Below are 16949 nucleotides of genomic sequence, written 5' to 3' on the forward strand. Positions count from 1 at the left end.
TTCAAGTTTGTTTAGTCCAATTATAAACTAAAGAAACGTTCAAGAACGTGGGAAGGAGGACTTGAATATTTGACCAAAATATGAAAGATTTGAATAGGTAAAAGGAACCCAAAGAGACTAAAATAAAAGGAATCAAACTTGGGGGACTTGGGAATAGGAATTAATCAAAAGAGACTAAAACAAAAGTAATCAATGGGTTTGATTTTGACGAGAGAAATAGAAAAATGAATGCGTCAAAAGACGGGGTCGGTGGACTGACCTGACTGATTTGAGGAGACAATTTGGTAACGTTTTTTTGTTTGATCAATTTATTTCTTTCCCCAGCCCCTATAAGTTCTATTTATCACTTTTCACTCCACCTATTTTAAAAAAGTATTATATATATGACCTCCAGCTTTGGAGTTAAAAGTAATATTATCATGTTTTCCATCATATTATCGTGTCTTTTGAAAAAGTATTACTCCCTTCGTTTCATATTAGATGAGGTAGTTTGACTCGGCGCGGAGTTTAAGAAAAAAGAAGAAGACTTTTGAAACTTGTGGTCTTAAAAGCTTAAGGGGTAAACAGTTTGTGGGGCCATGATATTTGTGTGACTATAAAAGCTTCTCATTAAGGGTAAATGAATAAAATGAAAGAGTTTAAAGTTGAATTATTTCCAAATTTAGAAATGTGGCATTTGTTTTGGAACAAACTAAAAAGGAAAGTACCTCATCTAATATGAAACAGGAGGAGTGGTATTTTTATATCTTGTTAGAACTGATTTTATAGGGATTTTGTTACATAATTTTGCTCAACCCTTTTATAATGTTCACAACTGCAATCTATTAATCCCAACTCCTGCATCATTTTTATAACTCATGATTTTGTCACCCCCACCTTACTCTAATCGTCACTACCTTGTGATCTCTATTTCTTCTTTTTTATTTTGATATAATTAATATATTATTTTATTTATTTTTCTTTGCACTAGTTCCGAGGAGGAATACTTCTCTTCTTAAAGATTAAAAACTTTTTACTTCTCAACACTGAAATACTTTATACTTATGAAAGAGGAGTATTTGATGCTTATCTGTAATAAAATAAAATCCAGTTAAGCTATCCGAAGTAGAATTATTATTATTCAAGTGGTTATACATTAAAATAATTGATTTTCATATAATCTTAATAATTGAGTTATAGCATAAGCCTACAAAATTTGAGCGTCATTTGTTAAACATAAAAGGTAAAAGGACTAAACTGTACTAACTTTATTTACTTAATATATCTTTTTTGGAGTTGTTCGTCTTTATCATTTTGTTTACACGGACTCGTTTTGATAGGTAAATATGTTGAGTTTCTTTTTAATCTAGAAAGGTATTAAAAAGAGGGTGAATGGGAAATGGAGGGAAATAAAAAGTTTGAGTAAAATTTTAAGTTTTTCTCTCCTTTTAATGAGACATTGTCCCTCATTGGTAGAGGAAAAGGAGTTTGGTGGGTTTATATACAAATGCACTTCATGTAGCTCTTAAAGAGTTAGGAAGAAGGTAAGTCTCGCGTCGTCGTCGTCGCTCGGCTACGGCTACAGCTTTGGCATTTTTTGCACCAAATTTATTTGTTAATAGTAAAAGGTGGTGAGCAAATTGTTGAAACACACAGAAAAACGGACAGAAAACAGAAAGCAACGAGCAATCTGATTTCCTCTTCTGATATCGCTCAACATTGGCTATAAATTGCATTTTCTTCCTCTCAGAATTTCCATTCGACTTCTGAGTTCTCCTCCTTTCTTGTGCATTGCTTTAAACTACAAACAAAGCAACCGTAAGTGTGATTTGCTGCCGAACTTTGTGTTCGCTGAAACACTGGGGTTTGAAGTACCGCTACACCAGTGTGTAATTCGTTCTATCCTGGGAGGAAATAATCCATAACCTTGGGTACTAGGAGGGGATTAAATTCCTTAAGGAAACACTGTGAATTCAGTGGGCTCGAATTAATTACTGTTTCATTTATATTTACGTTTATATGCTAACGTTCTTTTCTCCAGAATTATTATTTAAAAATACAGGCATAGTCACAAGCTTAAGGAATTTATTAATTTATTTTCTGTATTTGTGTTACTTTTATTATTCTGGAAACTAAAACCTTTGTGGTTTTTGTATACTCCCGTTTGGAGAGTAAAGCCTTCGTGGCGGTTTGTTGGAGATCAAAATCTACGTGATTTTTACTCCAGTTTTAAAGCCTTCGTGGCGTTTTGTTGGAGATTAAAATCTACGTGATTTTTTACTCCAGTTTTAAACGTTTGTTTGTGTCATTTTTGTTTCCAGAAAAAATGGCGAATGACAACGGAAATCAAGCTGTTCCGATGGTGACTGCCAACGCATCAACAAGCCGAACACCGGCTTTAGCACCGGCAGAAAAACTAGAAAAAATTTTCGGGATTGATTTCAAGCGCTGGCAGCAGAAGATGTTCTTCTACCTGACTACGTTATGTCTACAGAAGTTCATCAAGGAAGATGTTCCTGATCTGCCAGATGAAACTCCAGAGAATGAAAGCTTTCTCGTGATTGAGGCGTGGAAGCATTCTAATTTTTTGTTCAAGAATTATATTCTTAGCGGATTGGATGATAATCTGTATAATGTATACAGTGGCGTGGAGACATCAAAAGAATTGTGGAATGCGCTTGAAAAGAAATATAAAACTGAAGATGCCGGGATGAAGAAATTCGTCGCTGCAAAATTTTTGGACTACAAAATGGTAGATAGCAAGTCTGTTATTACCCAAGTCCAGGAATTGCAAGTAATTATTCATGATCTACTTGCTGAAGGTATATTTCAAAAGAATACTAATGTTGAAAGTAAAATTTTTAGTAATTTTACTAACGGAATTTTCATTGAAGGTCTTGTCATCAATGAAGCATTCCAAGTAGCAGCAATAATTGAGAAGTTGCCTCCATTGTGGAAGGACTTCAAAAATTATTTGAAACACAAACGAAAGGAGATGTCCCTTGAAGATCTCATTGTTCGATTGAGAATCGAAGAGGACAATAAAGTTGCTGAAAAGAGAGGCCATGAAAATTCAACAATAATGGGAGAAAATATTGTTGAAGATAACAAAAAGAGAAAGAAGGCTTCTGGTCCGAAATACAACCCAAGCAAGAAGCGGTTCAGTGGAAACTGCTATAACTGTGGGAAAACCAGACACAAATCTACGGAGTGTCGTGCTCAGAAGAAAGACAAGAAAAGGGGTAAAGCAAACATGGTAGAAAAGCATGATGATGTTGATGACTTGTGTGCCATACTTTCTGAATGCAACTTGGTAGGAAATCCTAAGGAGCGGTTGATTGATTCTGGAGCCACTCGCTATGTTTGTGCTGTGAGGGAAGCATTTCTACCTATGCTTCTGCTAGACTCGAAGAGACGCTTTCTATGGGAAATGCTGCTACAGCAAAAATTGAAGGATATGGGAAGATATTTCTCAAGATGACTTCTGGCAAGGTCATGACTTTGAACAACGTCCTTCATGTTCCCAAAATTAGGAAGAATTTAGTCTCTACTGGACTTCTTGTAAATCACAATTTCAAGTGCGTTTTTCTATCCGACAAGGTTGTAATAAGTAAGAATGAAATGTTTGTAGTAAAAGGTTACCTCACCGAGGGCCTTTTCAAGCTCAATGTAATAGTTGTTGACAATAATAATAAGACTTCAGCTTCTTCTTACTTACTTGAGTCAAATGATTTATGGCATGTACGTTTGGGTCATGTCAATTATAAAACCTTGCGGGAAATGATTAACTTGGAAATTTTGCCTAAGTTTGAATGCGAAAAATCAAAATGTCAAATATGTGTGGAATCTAAATATGTTAAACATCCTTATAAGTCGGTAGAAAGGAATTCAAATCCTTTAGACTTAATTCACACGGATATTTGTGATATGAAGTCAATACCATCTCGCAGTGGAAAGAAGTATTTCATAACTTTTATTGACGGCGGTACTCGATATTGCTATGTTTACTTACTTAATAGTAAAGATGAAGCAATAGACACATTTAAGCAATACAAAAATGAAGTTGAAACGCAACTTAACAAGAAAATAAAATGATAAGAAGTGATAGGTGTGGTGAATATGAATCTCCTTTTGAACAAATATGTTTAGAATATGGAATTATTCATCAAACAACATCCCCTTACACGCCCCAATCCAATGGGATTGCGGAAAGAAAAAAATCGTTCATTAAAGGAGATGATGAACGCATTGTTGATAAGTTCTGGTCTGCCACCGAACTTGTGGGGGGAAGCCGTTCTTACGGCTAACCGGATACTAAATCGAGTACCTCATAGCAAAACACAATCCATTCCATATGAAAAATGGAAAAGAAGGAAGCCCAACATGAATTATTTGAAAGTGTGGGGTGTTTGACAAAAGTGCAAGTTCCTAAACCCAAAAGGGTAAAAATAGGACCGAAAATAGTTGATTGTGTTTTCATAGGATATGCGACCAATAGTAAAGCATATCGATTTCTGGTTCATAAATCAGAAAATCCTGACATTCATAATAATACGATTATAGAATCAGATAATGCTGAGTTCTTTGAAAATATATATCCGTATACAAAGGAATGTGAGTTGTTTGGTGAAGGATCTAAACGACCTCGGGAAGAAACAAAAGAAAGTACATTTTATCAGGAGGATCCAAGACGTAGTAAACGTCAAAGAACGTCTACTTCGTTTGGACCAGATTTTGTGACTTTCTTATTGGAAAATGAGCCTCGAACATTTAAAGAAGCTATGTCTTCTTCGAAATCATTGTTCTGGAAAGAGACAGTCAATAGTGAAATAGAATCCATATTGAACAACCATACATGGGAATTGGTTGTTCTTCCTCCTGGAAAATAAACCTTTGGGTTGTAAATGGGTTTCTAAAAGAAAAATGAAAGATGATGGCACTATGATAGTTTTAAAGCAAGACTTGTTGTCAAAGGGTATAGACAACGAGAAGGTTTTGACTACTTTGATACATATTCTCCAGTGACGAGAATTACGTCCATACGAATGCTAGTAGCTTTAGCTGCAGTTTATGGTCTTGAAATTCATCAAATGGACGTAAAGACAGCCTTCTTAAATGGAGATTTGGAGGAAGAAATCTACATGGAACAACCTGAAGGGTTTGTGGTTCCAGATAAACAAAAGAAGGTATGTAGACTTGTTAAGTTTCTTTACGGACTAAAACAAGCACCCAAACAATGGCATGCGAAATTTGACCAAACAATGTTGTCAAATGATTTTAAGATAAATGAATGTGATAAATGTGTGTACATTAAAAATGTTCCAAATCACATAGTCATTATTTGCCTATATATGGATGATATGCTGATAATGAGTAATGGCATTGCCAACATAAATGCGACTAAGCGTATGCTAACTAGCAAGTTTGATATGAAGGATTTGGGAGTTGCGGATTTAATTCTGGGGATTAAGATCCAAAAGACTCCTCAAGGTCTGACATTGTCACAATCTCATTATATTAAGATAGTACTTGAAAAATTCAAGCACTTAGGCTTTAAAGTTGCAAACACTCCAATTGACGTAAATCTTGCATTAGCAAAGAACAAAGGCCAAAGCATATCACAATTGGATTATGCTCGTGTGTTGGGATGCTTAATGTACATCATGAATTGTACACGACCAGATATAGCTTTTGATATAAGTAAACTGAGTCGATACACAAGAAATCCAAGTCAATCTCACTGGATGACAATGAAACGAGTTTTGGGATATTTAGAACATACCCAAAACTTTGATTTGCACTAAAGTAAATATCCTGCGGTGATTGAAGTATATTGTGATGCAAATTGGATCACCGGTTCAACTGATTCGAAGTCCACAAGTGGATATGTATTCACTATTGGTGGAGGAACGGTATCTTGGAAGTCGTCCAAACAAACATGTATTGCCCGCTCTACAATGGAGGCTGAGTTCATAGCCTTAGATAAAGCCGGGGAAGAAGATGAATGGCTCCGGAATTTCTTGGAAGACATTTCATTTTGGCCCAAACCGTTGGCACCAATATGCATACATTGTAATATCCAAGCAGCAATTTGAAGGACTGGGAGCGTTATGTATAACGGTAAATCTCGTCATATATGACGAAGACATAAAACCGTTAGGCAACTACTCTCAATAGGAATCATCACGATTGACTATGTAAGGTCAAGTGATAATGTGTCGGATCCACTTACAAAAGGCCTAACTAGAGAGGTAGTTGAGAAATCATCGAGGGGAATGAGACTATAGCCGAGAACAAGTCATTGTGGCGGTAACTCTACCTAGAAGACTGGATATCCCAAGATCTAGGTTCAAGGAGATCAAACAAAGTCATTAATGACGGTTCAACATTGTCAACAAAAATTTTGGTCCATTCTCGTGATGAGACAATATTCAGTACCAAGGATAAAGCATTAAGGCTTTTTAATGATTTCTAAATTTGATACAGGGTATATCAAATAGTGTATCTACGGGATGACATGTTTAGGAATCACCTATGTAAGTGTGAAGTGTTAGTCGCTTCAAGGAGAATTTTGCAAGGCTAATTCTCTACGCACTTATGAAACCAGGCAGTGTTCATGGTTGAAACGAACACAACAATGAGAACCAAAGACGGTTAAGGGATTGATTGTGTGACTTATAGTTGTCTAGGTATACACTAAAGTTCGACGGTTCAAAGATATCAAATTTACCGATTGACCGAGTATATCCGACATAAGTTTACTACGGAAAGTTCAAAGGGAAACCTACTTATCCAGATGCAATTAATCCTTGCTTGCAAATCACACAAGTTTTTCATGCATACTTCCGTGATATAGCCATTCCCCATTCATGTGGGGGATTGTTGAGTTTCTTTTTAATATAGAAAGGTATTAAAAAGAGGGTGAATGGAAAATGGAGGGAAATGAAAATTTTGAGTAAAATTTTAAGTTTCTCTCTCCTTTTAATGAGACATTGTCCCTCATTGGTAGAGGAAAAGGAGTTTGGTGGGTTTATATACAAATGCACTTCATGTAGCTCTTAAAGAGTTAGGAAGAAGGCAAGCCTCGCGCCGTCGTCGCTCGCTCGGTCGCTCGGCTCGGCTACGGCTACGGCTTCGGATTTGGATTTGGTCAAATGATCGATTGATTGATTAATTTTTTGCACCAAATTTATTTGTTAATAGTAAATATTAATGTAATAATATCCGTGTTTGTAACGGATGTATTTCAAATCCGTGGATCTGTTCCAGCAACAAGTGCTCATTCCATCATACATAATGCCACCATACATAATGCTCTATTATAACAGATTGGTGCTACATTCACCATGAAAAAAGTGCTCCACTAAATGAGTGGAATTGCACTATAAATAGATGGTGAGCAAATTGTTGAAACACACAGAAAAAACGGACAGAAAACAGAAAGAAAACGAGCAATCTGATTTCCTCTTCTGTTATCGCTCAACATTGGTTATAAATTGCATTTCCTTCCTCTCAGAATTTTCATTCGACTTCTGAGTTCTCCTCCTTTCTTGTGCATTGCTTTAAACTACAAACAAAGCAACCGTAAGTGTGATTTGCTGCCGAACTTTGTGTTCGCTGAAACACTGGGGTTTGAAGTACCGCTACACCAGTGTGTAATTCGTTCTATCCTGGGAGGAAATAATCCATAACCTTGGGTACTAGGAGGGGATTAAATTCCTTAAGGAAACACTGTGAATTCAGTGGGCTCGAATTAATTACTGTTTCATTTATATTTACGTTTATATGCTAACGTTCTTTTCTCCAGAATTATTATTTAAAAATACAGGCATAGTAACAAAATATAGTTACACAACTCGTACTCGAACCTAACGCGCAGGCTTTTAAGTTTTAAGCTCATATTCTTTTAATGATAAATGAGTTCATCATTTCATTTATTTTTATTTTATTTTAAGGACCCTATCTTTTATTTTATTTCTTTGGAATACAGAATGAAGGAGAGCATTTATTTCTTTGCAGTATAATGCAAGTGATTCACTTTATTTCTTGCAATTGTATACTTTTTTTTGTTTCTTCTTTTGATGCAATGACTATTTATTTTAACCGTGTATTTTATTTTTTTAAGTAAAATATGTAAAAAAAAAAATTAGAGCACCGTAATTTAGAGCTATATAAAAAATTATAGCCAAAATAATTGATTTTAAACTATGTATTTTTTTTATAAACTTTTAGATGCCTTGACTATTTATTTCAATTGTATAAATCTTTATTTTCAGGTCAAATTAAGAAAAAGATTTAAACTAAAACTTTATTATTTTTTGGCAAAATAAAAATATCTAGCTTAAATAATGTAGTTTTATCCAAGTTTATTATTAATTATATTCGAAAAAATTATCTAAAAGAGTAATATTCTTAAAAAGGTAAAAATATATTTTATTTTTTTAAAAATGCCACATATACAGAAAAATCCATGTGGCAGGCGAGTGTACCCACACTTTTTGCCACATCAGCATCTAGGGGGTAATGGCACTCAAAAGGCCAAGTTGAGGGAGGTAATTAAGACCGGGCATAGTTCGGGAAGGATACTAATAATCTAAGCCAAATTTAGGGGTGGTTTAAGGTATTTTGCCTAGTTGAAACTATTAGATAGATGATGGCATTGGACCAAAACGGCATAAAGATATTGTTAATGTGATGTTATATTGTCCGCTTTAGATTATGCCAACACGGTTTTTCCCAAAAGGCCTTTTACCAATATGATCTGAGTATTTATGATCACCAAAGCCCAGAGAAGAAGTTGTGTACGCGTCTTTGAAGCTATGAGTAAAGGTAGTAAACTGCCCTATAGACGGGCAAAGGTACTAAACCGGAACCTACGATATCAACATGGGCGAATAAAGCCTATCAAGGGTGGTCAATTGACTATCCTTCTTTGATTTTTTTATATTATGTATATAGGTATTAGGTTTTAAAGGCATGTAATATATATTGAACAATCTTTATCGGCGAATTTTTTTCATTTTTTTTTCAAATTTAAACGTCTTTTGGAAAATTTCTCGCTTCACCATGGGTAATCACTTTGCCATCTCCATACTCGCCAAACAATTGACTCTGATATCAGTTGTTGGGCTAAACGGCTCAAAGATACTCTTAACATGGTGCGATAATGCACGCTTTATGTCAAGCCTGCACAATTTTCCCAAAAAATCTCATGGCCATTAAGAATATCTAACTCCTTATAAGTAATTTATTTTTCTTTTTTACTTTCCACGGGGAACTTTATTAACACGCACTCAACAAATAAATTACCTTGGCTAAAAGATGAGCTACTAAGTTTCTCTCGAATATATGCCACACAACCGGATTCCCAACTTGTGCATATATTAAGCACCTGCAGTGATATATAATAAAATTGTAAGTTGAAGAAATATTTTCAAGAAAGTGCATTATCTCTGTTGAATCAGCGTCGATCTCCACGAGAATGAGGTTACGTTCATACGCCACTTGCAATCCAGATCTCAGTGCCAATAATTCTGCATGAGTGTGACTGAACTTGATTGCAACCATAAAATCCAAACACCGGCCATTCACCTTTTGAATTTCTAACAACTCTTTCAAATCCACTTCTAAAGAAGCACCATCTGTATTTATATTTTAATGTTTTACTCCTCCGTTTCAATTTATGTGAACTTATTTGACTGGACACAAAGTTTAAGAAAAAATAAAAACTTTTGGAATTTGTGGTTCTAAACAAGTCAAAAAGGGGCTCATTGTATTTGTGTGGTTATAAAAACTTCTTATTAAAGGTAGAATTGTAAGTTTAAGCTAAATTTTTACCAAATTTAAAAAAAATCATTCTTTTTTAAACGGAAGAAAATAGATTCACATGGAACAAAGTCATTAAAGTAGGGGGCTATTTGATCATCTATTTTCATTCATACAAAGAGTTTGACTAGTTTGGAATTTACTGGGTTTTATTGTGTTTACGCGTAAGATACCTTCCTTTGTTTCAAACCCTACTTGAAAAACAATGGGAAATCCCTATTTCCTCGTCTATAAAGATATGCCTAGACAACTTTTCATATATAACTGACAGATACTTTTAATCTTACATACTCCTCTTTCGCATTTGCTTTTCTTATTCTCTATTGTTCCTGGTGTTTGATCCTCTTGCATTCCTTGTTCTTTAGAGATTCGAGATTCTTAATTTTTAATTAAGCAAGACTCGTCAGGAACTAAGTTATATATACAAATTAACAGATACACTGATTTTCTTACATTATTAGTTTTTTAATCTTGTTAAAACAAATTAGTTACCAATCAATCCTATTAGATTGAGTTACCCACAATCACCTTTAAATTTACTTGCAATTATCTGTTAAACCCTTTGACTTAGGGTCCTACATATTTCAGCGAGTCTTATTTCAAAAGAGTAAAACTCCATCTTCAAACATGTTGCTATCCCTCGTAAATGTGGAACAACCATATGATTTTGTTGATTCCTGTCGTCCACATTGTATTTCTCCATATTTTACATAAAGCTATTCATGACCTTAACTAATATTTAATTCTCCAGAGCTTAGTGCCCTCAATTTATAGCATGATTAGTATTACGTACTGCATTTAATTTAATTTGTACATGCGTATTACGACGTTTACTTACAGCAAGCGAAAAACAAATTTGTTTTTATTCCTTTACTTTGATGACATGATTCATTATCACTTGCTTTACCCTCGTTTACTTCGCTACTACATTCTACTAAATAAAATCTTCAATCGGGCCACCTTACTGAAGAAATAAGCAAACAACGAGAGAATAAAAACAAGCTTTAATTTATATCTGAGGTTTTAAAATTACTGTTTACATGCATGGCTGCTGTGTTGGTATAAATAATAATACACTGCCCTGCCTCGATTATTTGGACTCCTCTTCACAGTAGTATAACACATAAACCTTTTCCTAAACACACACAACTTTGTAAAGATTAAACCTATACGACTCCTAACTGCCAACTTCATTATTTTACAATTAAGGAGTTGGACTCCAGTTGAGTGAGTGTGATACACACTTACTTTCACTTACTCTTGTAGTGTTTGTAGATTCATAGAGTGTTTGTAGGTCTGTTGTAATATTCATATATGGGGCACTTGTAAATTAATTCATGTTGTCATAAACATATATATATATATATAAATATATATAAGGGTTGGTGAAGTTGACTAATTCTTTTACTTTTACAAGGGGTGGGTGTAAAGAGATCTGCCTGAGAACTTTTCTCATTCTATACAGATACCTTTGTCTTAACATAGCCTTCTTTTGCATTTACTTTTCTTATTCTCTGGTATTTAATCCTTTGGGAATCGCTTGTGCATGCAGTTCAGTTCAGCTTTCTTTAGAGAATGTTAATTTTAATTAACCAAAGATTAGTCACAGAATATCTTGAAGATATATATATTTCAGAAGATTAACATAAGAGGAGAAGAAGGGAAAATAAAACATGAAAAAGCAAAATAAATGTTCTTTTTAACGTTGTTTATCAGGCAATAGACCTACAAGTGCTGGCTTTGTCCTCTCCCTTATGCCTTGCCAATGCACAAAGTTAAGAAATGTATACCAACCTTTCGTAAGAAGCAAAACCATTTAAACAAAGTATACATCCTCTGCTCTTTTAATTTATTTATTTATGCTAGCTTTCTATATATGGTGACCAAATCATACACCAAAATGTCAAAATAAAAATCGAACTGGATTTTTCTCTTCATTTTCTTCAGCTACAAACCCCTTTTTCTGCAACATAGAAGCCATGGATCCTGTAACATACCAGTATTATCGACCAGCTTCAAGGATAACAATTTTTGCACACTTGTTTGGTCTTTTAGCTTTGATTCTTATGCTGGTTTGGTTGCTTCATTATCGTGAAGGCGTTAATCTTTTTTCATACTATCCAAATCAGATATTTAATGTATGTATATACCTTGTTATATTCAGTTAGTTAATAATGTCAGAGACTTTACTATTGTTAAATGTCACTATTACTTTCTGCAGGTTCACCCACTTTTGATGTTCTTGGGGATGATTTTCTTGTCTGGCCAAGGTAAGCACTTAGTATTCTCCCTAATTAATACATGAACAAAAAAGAAACAATAGAAATAGGTTTACTATTATGTACTTTTCAAAGTTGAATTTTACTGAACTCGTACGTAAAACACTAATTCCGCTGCAAATTTAGCGGTCAATAAAGTAGATGAGAACCTTAAATATACCATGGTACAAATCCAGCTAAAAAACACTAAGGTACAAAGAAGTTCAGGATACAAGTTCCCAACACGAAGTTACGTGTCCGAATAAACATTAAAAGTAAGGTTAATTGATCTTCGTATTTCGAAAAATTCACATAAACTCGAACGATAGTGAGTACGTAATAGATATAATTATTTTTAACATGATGACATGTTTTGTATGAGCAGCACTGATGGCATACAAGACAGTGAGAGCAGATAGGAAAGTGCAGAAAGCGGCACATTTGTTACTACATTTAGCTGCAATTTGTCTTGGGTTCGTTGGGATACATGCTGCTTTCAAGTACCATGATAGAAGGAATTTAAGACACATGTATAGCTTCCACTCCTGGATAGGCATTGCCATTATCTGCCTATACATTTTGCAGGTATATATTGGGACCCAAAATACATACTATACATTATATTCTCTATTATTCTTGTTATTTAGGAATTTAATTTTTCTTATCATCTATTCTTCGGTTAAACCTTTAAATGAGTTTCTCAAATCGCCCTCTAATATATGGACTTCATCTAATTTTATGATCCAATGCAAAATCTTTTTAGTTTTATGTCAAATCTTCCGAGATATTTCATCAAAATAAAACACAAGAGATCACTGCGGTTTGTGTCATTTTCTTCTATTCAAATTATAAAAGGTTATGTTAAACCATTTCCTCGTTAATTGGTTTGGAGCTCTTTTGAGATTAGTTGTTGTGGTTAGCCATCTAGTTATGAGTATCAATTTTGATCAATAAAGTAAATTGGTTCATTTTTCTTTCAATCTTTATTATTCTTAATTTAAATTTGCAGTGGTTGGTTGGGCTGTGTATGTACATGTTACCATACACAAGAAAAGAAACAAGGGCAATGAATCTTCCATGGCACATATCAGGTGGTAGAGCAATCTTTTACATGACAATTGTTGCAGCTTTGACTGGATTAATGCAGAAAATCACATTGATGCAGCTCCAATTATTTTCTGGAGAATCACTTTTGATTAACTTCCTTGCAATATTCATCCTTCTTTTTGGAATCTCCGTTGACATTTCAGTTGCTCTTGCACGTTATGCATAATTATTTCCCAAAAATAAATCTCCTATTATCTGTCAAATTAATAAACAGTTTTACACACAGAGGAGTGACATATTGATGGATTGATTTTGTTGTTTAATTTATTCTCTTTTTTCTATTTTTGTTTTGATTTCGAATTGTGGAAATTGTAATTGAAGTTTATTATAATGAAATATTTTTCTTCATTTTTCTTCTGTAGCTCTACTTACGAGTGCACTGTACTTAATTAGCTAAATTGTAAGTACTTAATATCAAATAAAATGATTTAGGGATGATGAAGATTTGTCAGTATCGTCAATGTAAAAGAATATAAAGACCAGTGGGAATCTTCTATTCAGGAGAATAGTAAATAGAATATTCATCTTCTATGTGAATCCGCCACTGAGGGGAGGGGTTCAATTGAGAGACATCACGGGGTAAAATATGTTTACACGAGACAAATAGTTACAGTTACACATTGTATGTTTTCACCTTATTAAGTCACTTAATTAAGTTAAATATAATTTTGTGTGTACATTTGATATAAGTAAGTTTTTGTCCACATAACGCTGTGATTCTTCCTTACCGATTGTCGCGCCCGAATAATTCGCGTTTTACTGAACCACGAGCCAAGTTACTCCTATTATAGGTCTTTTTTATAGTATGATATTTATTGGAAAGATATCTTAAATGCATTGCAGATTATTCTCTTTCCTTATTTTTAGATTTAGTTTCTGTATTTTTAGCTCATTCTTGATTGTACAGGTTGTTATTTAGTTTGATTGATTCTTATGGATCCTTTCTTGATTCTTATGGATCCACTATCTTGTATAAATACCCTGTTAATTATTAATTAAGATAAAGTCTTCTCTCTTCTGAAAACTACTGTTGTTGTTGTTTCTTGTATAGTACTTCTTATCCGGTATAAATATGGAATGATGGAAGATCAAGTTTTAACTTTTTCACTTTTAGATATATATTATCTTCTTCATCAGCTACCTACAACAGTAACATACGTAAATATAAATGATATAACTAAAACAAAAATTAATTCGAGCCCACTGAATTCACAGTGTTTCCTTAAGGAATTTAATCCCCTCCTAGTACCCAAGGTTATGGATTATTTTCTCCCAGGATAGAACGAATTACACACTGGTGTAGCGGTACTTCAAACCCCAGCATTTCAGCGAACGCAAAGTTCGGCAGCAAATCACACTTACAGTTGCTTTGTTTGTAGTTTTAAAACAATGCAGAACAAGGGAGGAGAACTCAGAAATCGAATGGAAATTCTGAGAGGAAGGAATGCAATGTATAGCCGATGTTGAATTCTTACTGAAGAGGATATCAGATTGCAATTCGTTTTTCCATTGTATACACAGTGTATACATAATGTAGTTTGAGTGTATACAGAGTGTAGTTTGAGTGTATACAGAGTGTATATCAATTATATACAGAGTGTATATCAATTGTATACTGAGTGTTTCGAGTGTTGTTTTCGGGTGTGTTCTTCTTTCTCTACAACTTCTGCTCTATTTATAGCAGTCATGTGAGAGAAATCCGCCCCTCCATGGTGGAACAAGCATTAGGATATCATGGAAGAAGCACTTACATGGTGGAATGAACACTTGCTTGGTGGGAGGAGCACTTGGCTATGGTGGGAGGTGCACTAGGTATCTTGTTGCTTTCTTGGTGCAACACAATACACGGATTGGAAAATATCCGTTACAAACACGGATTATATCACGTTAATATTCACTATTAACAAATAAATTTGGTCCAAATAATTAATCAATCGATCGATCATTTGATCAAATCCGAATCCGAATCCCATTTCCTATTCACTCTCATTTTAAGACTATTTCATCTTAAACAAAAAACTCAACAATCCAAAACTCAACAATCCCCCACATGAATGGGGAATGGCTATATCACGGAAGTATGCATGAAAAACTTGTGTGATTTGCAAGCAAGAATTAATTGCATCTGGATAAGTAGGTTTCTCTTTGAACTTTCCGTAGTGAACTTATGTCGGATATACTCGGTCAATCGGTAGATTTGATATCTTTGAACCGTCGAACTTTAATGTATACCTAGACAACCAGACAATCAATCCCTTAACCGTCTTTGGTTCTCATTGTTGTGTTCGTTTCAGCCATGAACACTACCTGGTTTCATAAGTGCGTAGAGAATTGGCCTTGCAAAATTCTCCTTGAAGCGGCTAACACTTCACACTTACATAGGTGATTCCTAAACGTGTCATCCCGTAAATACACTATTTGATATACCCTGTATCAAATTTAGAAATCATTAAAAAGCCTTAATGATTTATCCTTGGTACTGAACATTGTCTCATCACGAGAATGGACAAAAAAATTTTGTTGACAATGTTGAATCGTCATTAATGACTTTGTTTGATCTCCTTGAACCTAGATCTTGGGATCTCCAGTCTTCTAGGTAGAGTTACCGCCACAATGACTTGTTCTCGTCCATAGTCCCATTCCCCTCGATGATTTCTCAACTACCTCTCCAGTTAGGCCTTTTGTAAGTGGATCCGACACATTATCACTTGACTTTACATAGTCAATCGTGATAATTCCTCTAGAGAGAAGTTGCCTAACGGTTTTATGTCTTCGTCGTATATGACGAGATTTACCGTTATACATAACGCTCCCAGCCCTTCCAATTGCCGCTTGGCTATCACAGTGTATGCATATTGGTGCCAACGGTTTGGGCCAAAATGGAATGTCTTCCAAGAAATTCCGGAGCCATTCAGCTTCTTCACCGGCTTTATCTAAGGCTATGAACTCAGCCTCCATTGTAGAGCGGGCAATACATGTTTGTTTGGACGACTTCCAAGATATCGCTCCTCCACCAATAGTGAATACATATCCACTTGTGGACTTCGAATCAGTTGAACCGGTGATCCAATTTGCATCACAATATCCTTCAATCACCGCAGGATATTTACTGTAGTGCAAATCAAAGTTTTGGGTATGTTCTAAGTATCCCAAAACTCGTTTCATTGCCATCCAATGAGATTGACCTGAATTGTTCATGTATCGACTTAGTTAACTTAGAGCACAAGTTATATCTGGTCGTGTACAATTCATGATGTACATTAAGCATCCCAACACACGAGCATAATCCAATTGTGATATGCTTTGGCCTTTATTCTTTGCTAGTGCAAGATTCACGTCAATTGGAGTCTTTGCAACTTTAAAGCCCAAGTGCTTGAATTTTTCAAGTACTGTCTTAATATAATGAGATTGTGACAATGCCAGACCTTGAGGAGTCTTTTGGATCTTAATCCCCAGAATTAAATTCGCAATTCCCAAGTCCTTCATATCAAACTTGCTAGTTAGCATACGCTTAGTAGCATTTATGTTGGCAATGTTATTACTCATTATCAACATATCATCCACATATAGGCAAACAATGACTGTGATTTGGAACATTTTTAATGTACACACATTTATCACATTCATTTATCTTAAAACTATTTGACAATATTGTTTGGTCAAATTTCGCATACCATTGTTTGGGTGCTTGTTTTAGTCCGTAAAGGGACTTAACAAGTCTACATACCTTATTTTCTTTACCTGGAACCACAAACCCTTCAGGTTGTTACATGTAAATTT

General features: G+C 34.7%; 1 protein-coding gene across 1 annotated transcript; it reads left to right on the top strand.

Annotated features, from left to right (window-relative positions):
- The first annotated feature begins 11672 nt into the window (after nt 1–11672).
- On the top strand, nt 11673–13524 carry LOC107813286 (putative transmembrane ascorbate ferrireductase 3). The gene is made up of 4 exons (XM_016638540.2): nt 11673–11942; nt 12026–12074; nt 12448–12647; nt 13072–13524. The coding sequence occupies exons 1-4, from the start codon at nt 11784–11786 to the stop codon at nt 13333–13335; spliced, it is 672 nt and encodes a 223-aa protein (XP_016494026.1). The 5' UTR covers nt 11673–11783; the 3' UTR covers nt 13336–13524.
- The last annotated feature ends 3425 nt before the right edge of the window (nt 13525–16949 follow it).

The sequence above is a fragment of the Nicotiana tabacum genome, chromosome 18 (assembly GCF_000715075.1).
Source record: "Nicotiana tabacum cultivar K326 chromosome 18, ASM71507v2, whole genome shotgun sequence".
Taxonomy (NCBI): domain Eukaryota; kingdom Viridiplantae; phylum Streptophyta; class Magnoliopsida; order Solanales; family Solanaceae; genus Nicotiana; species Nicotiana tabacum.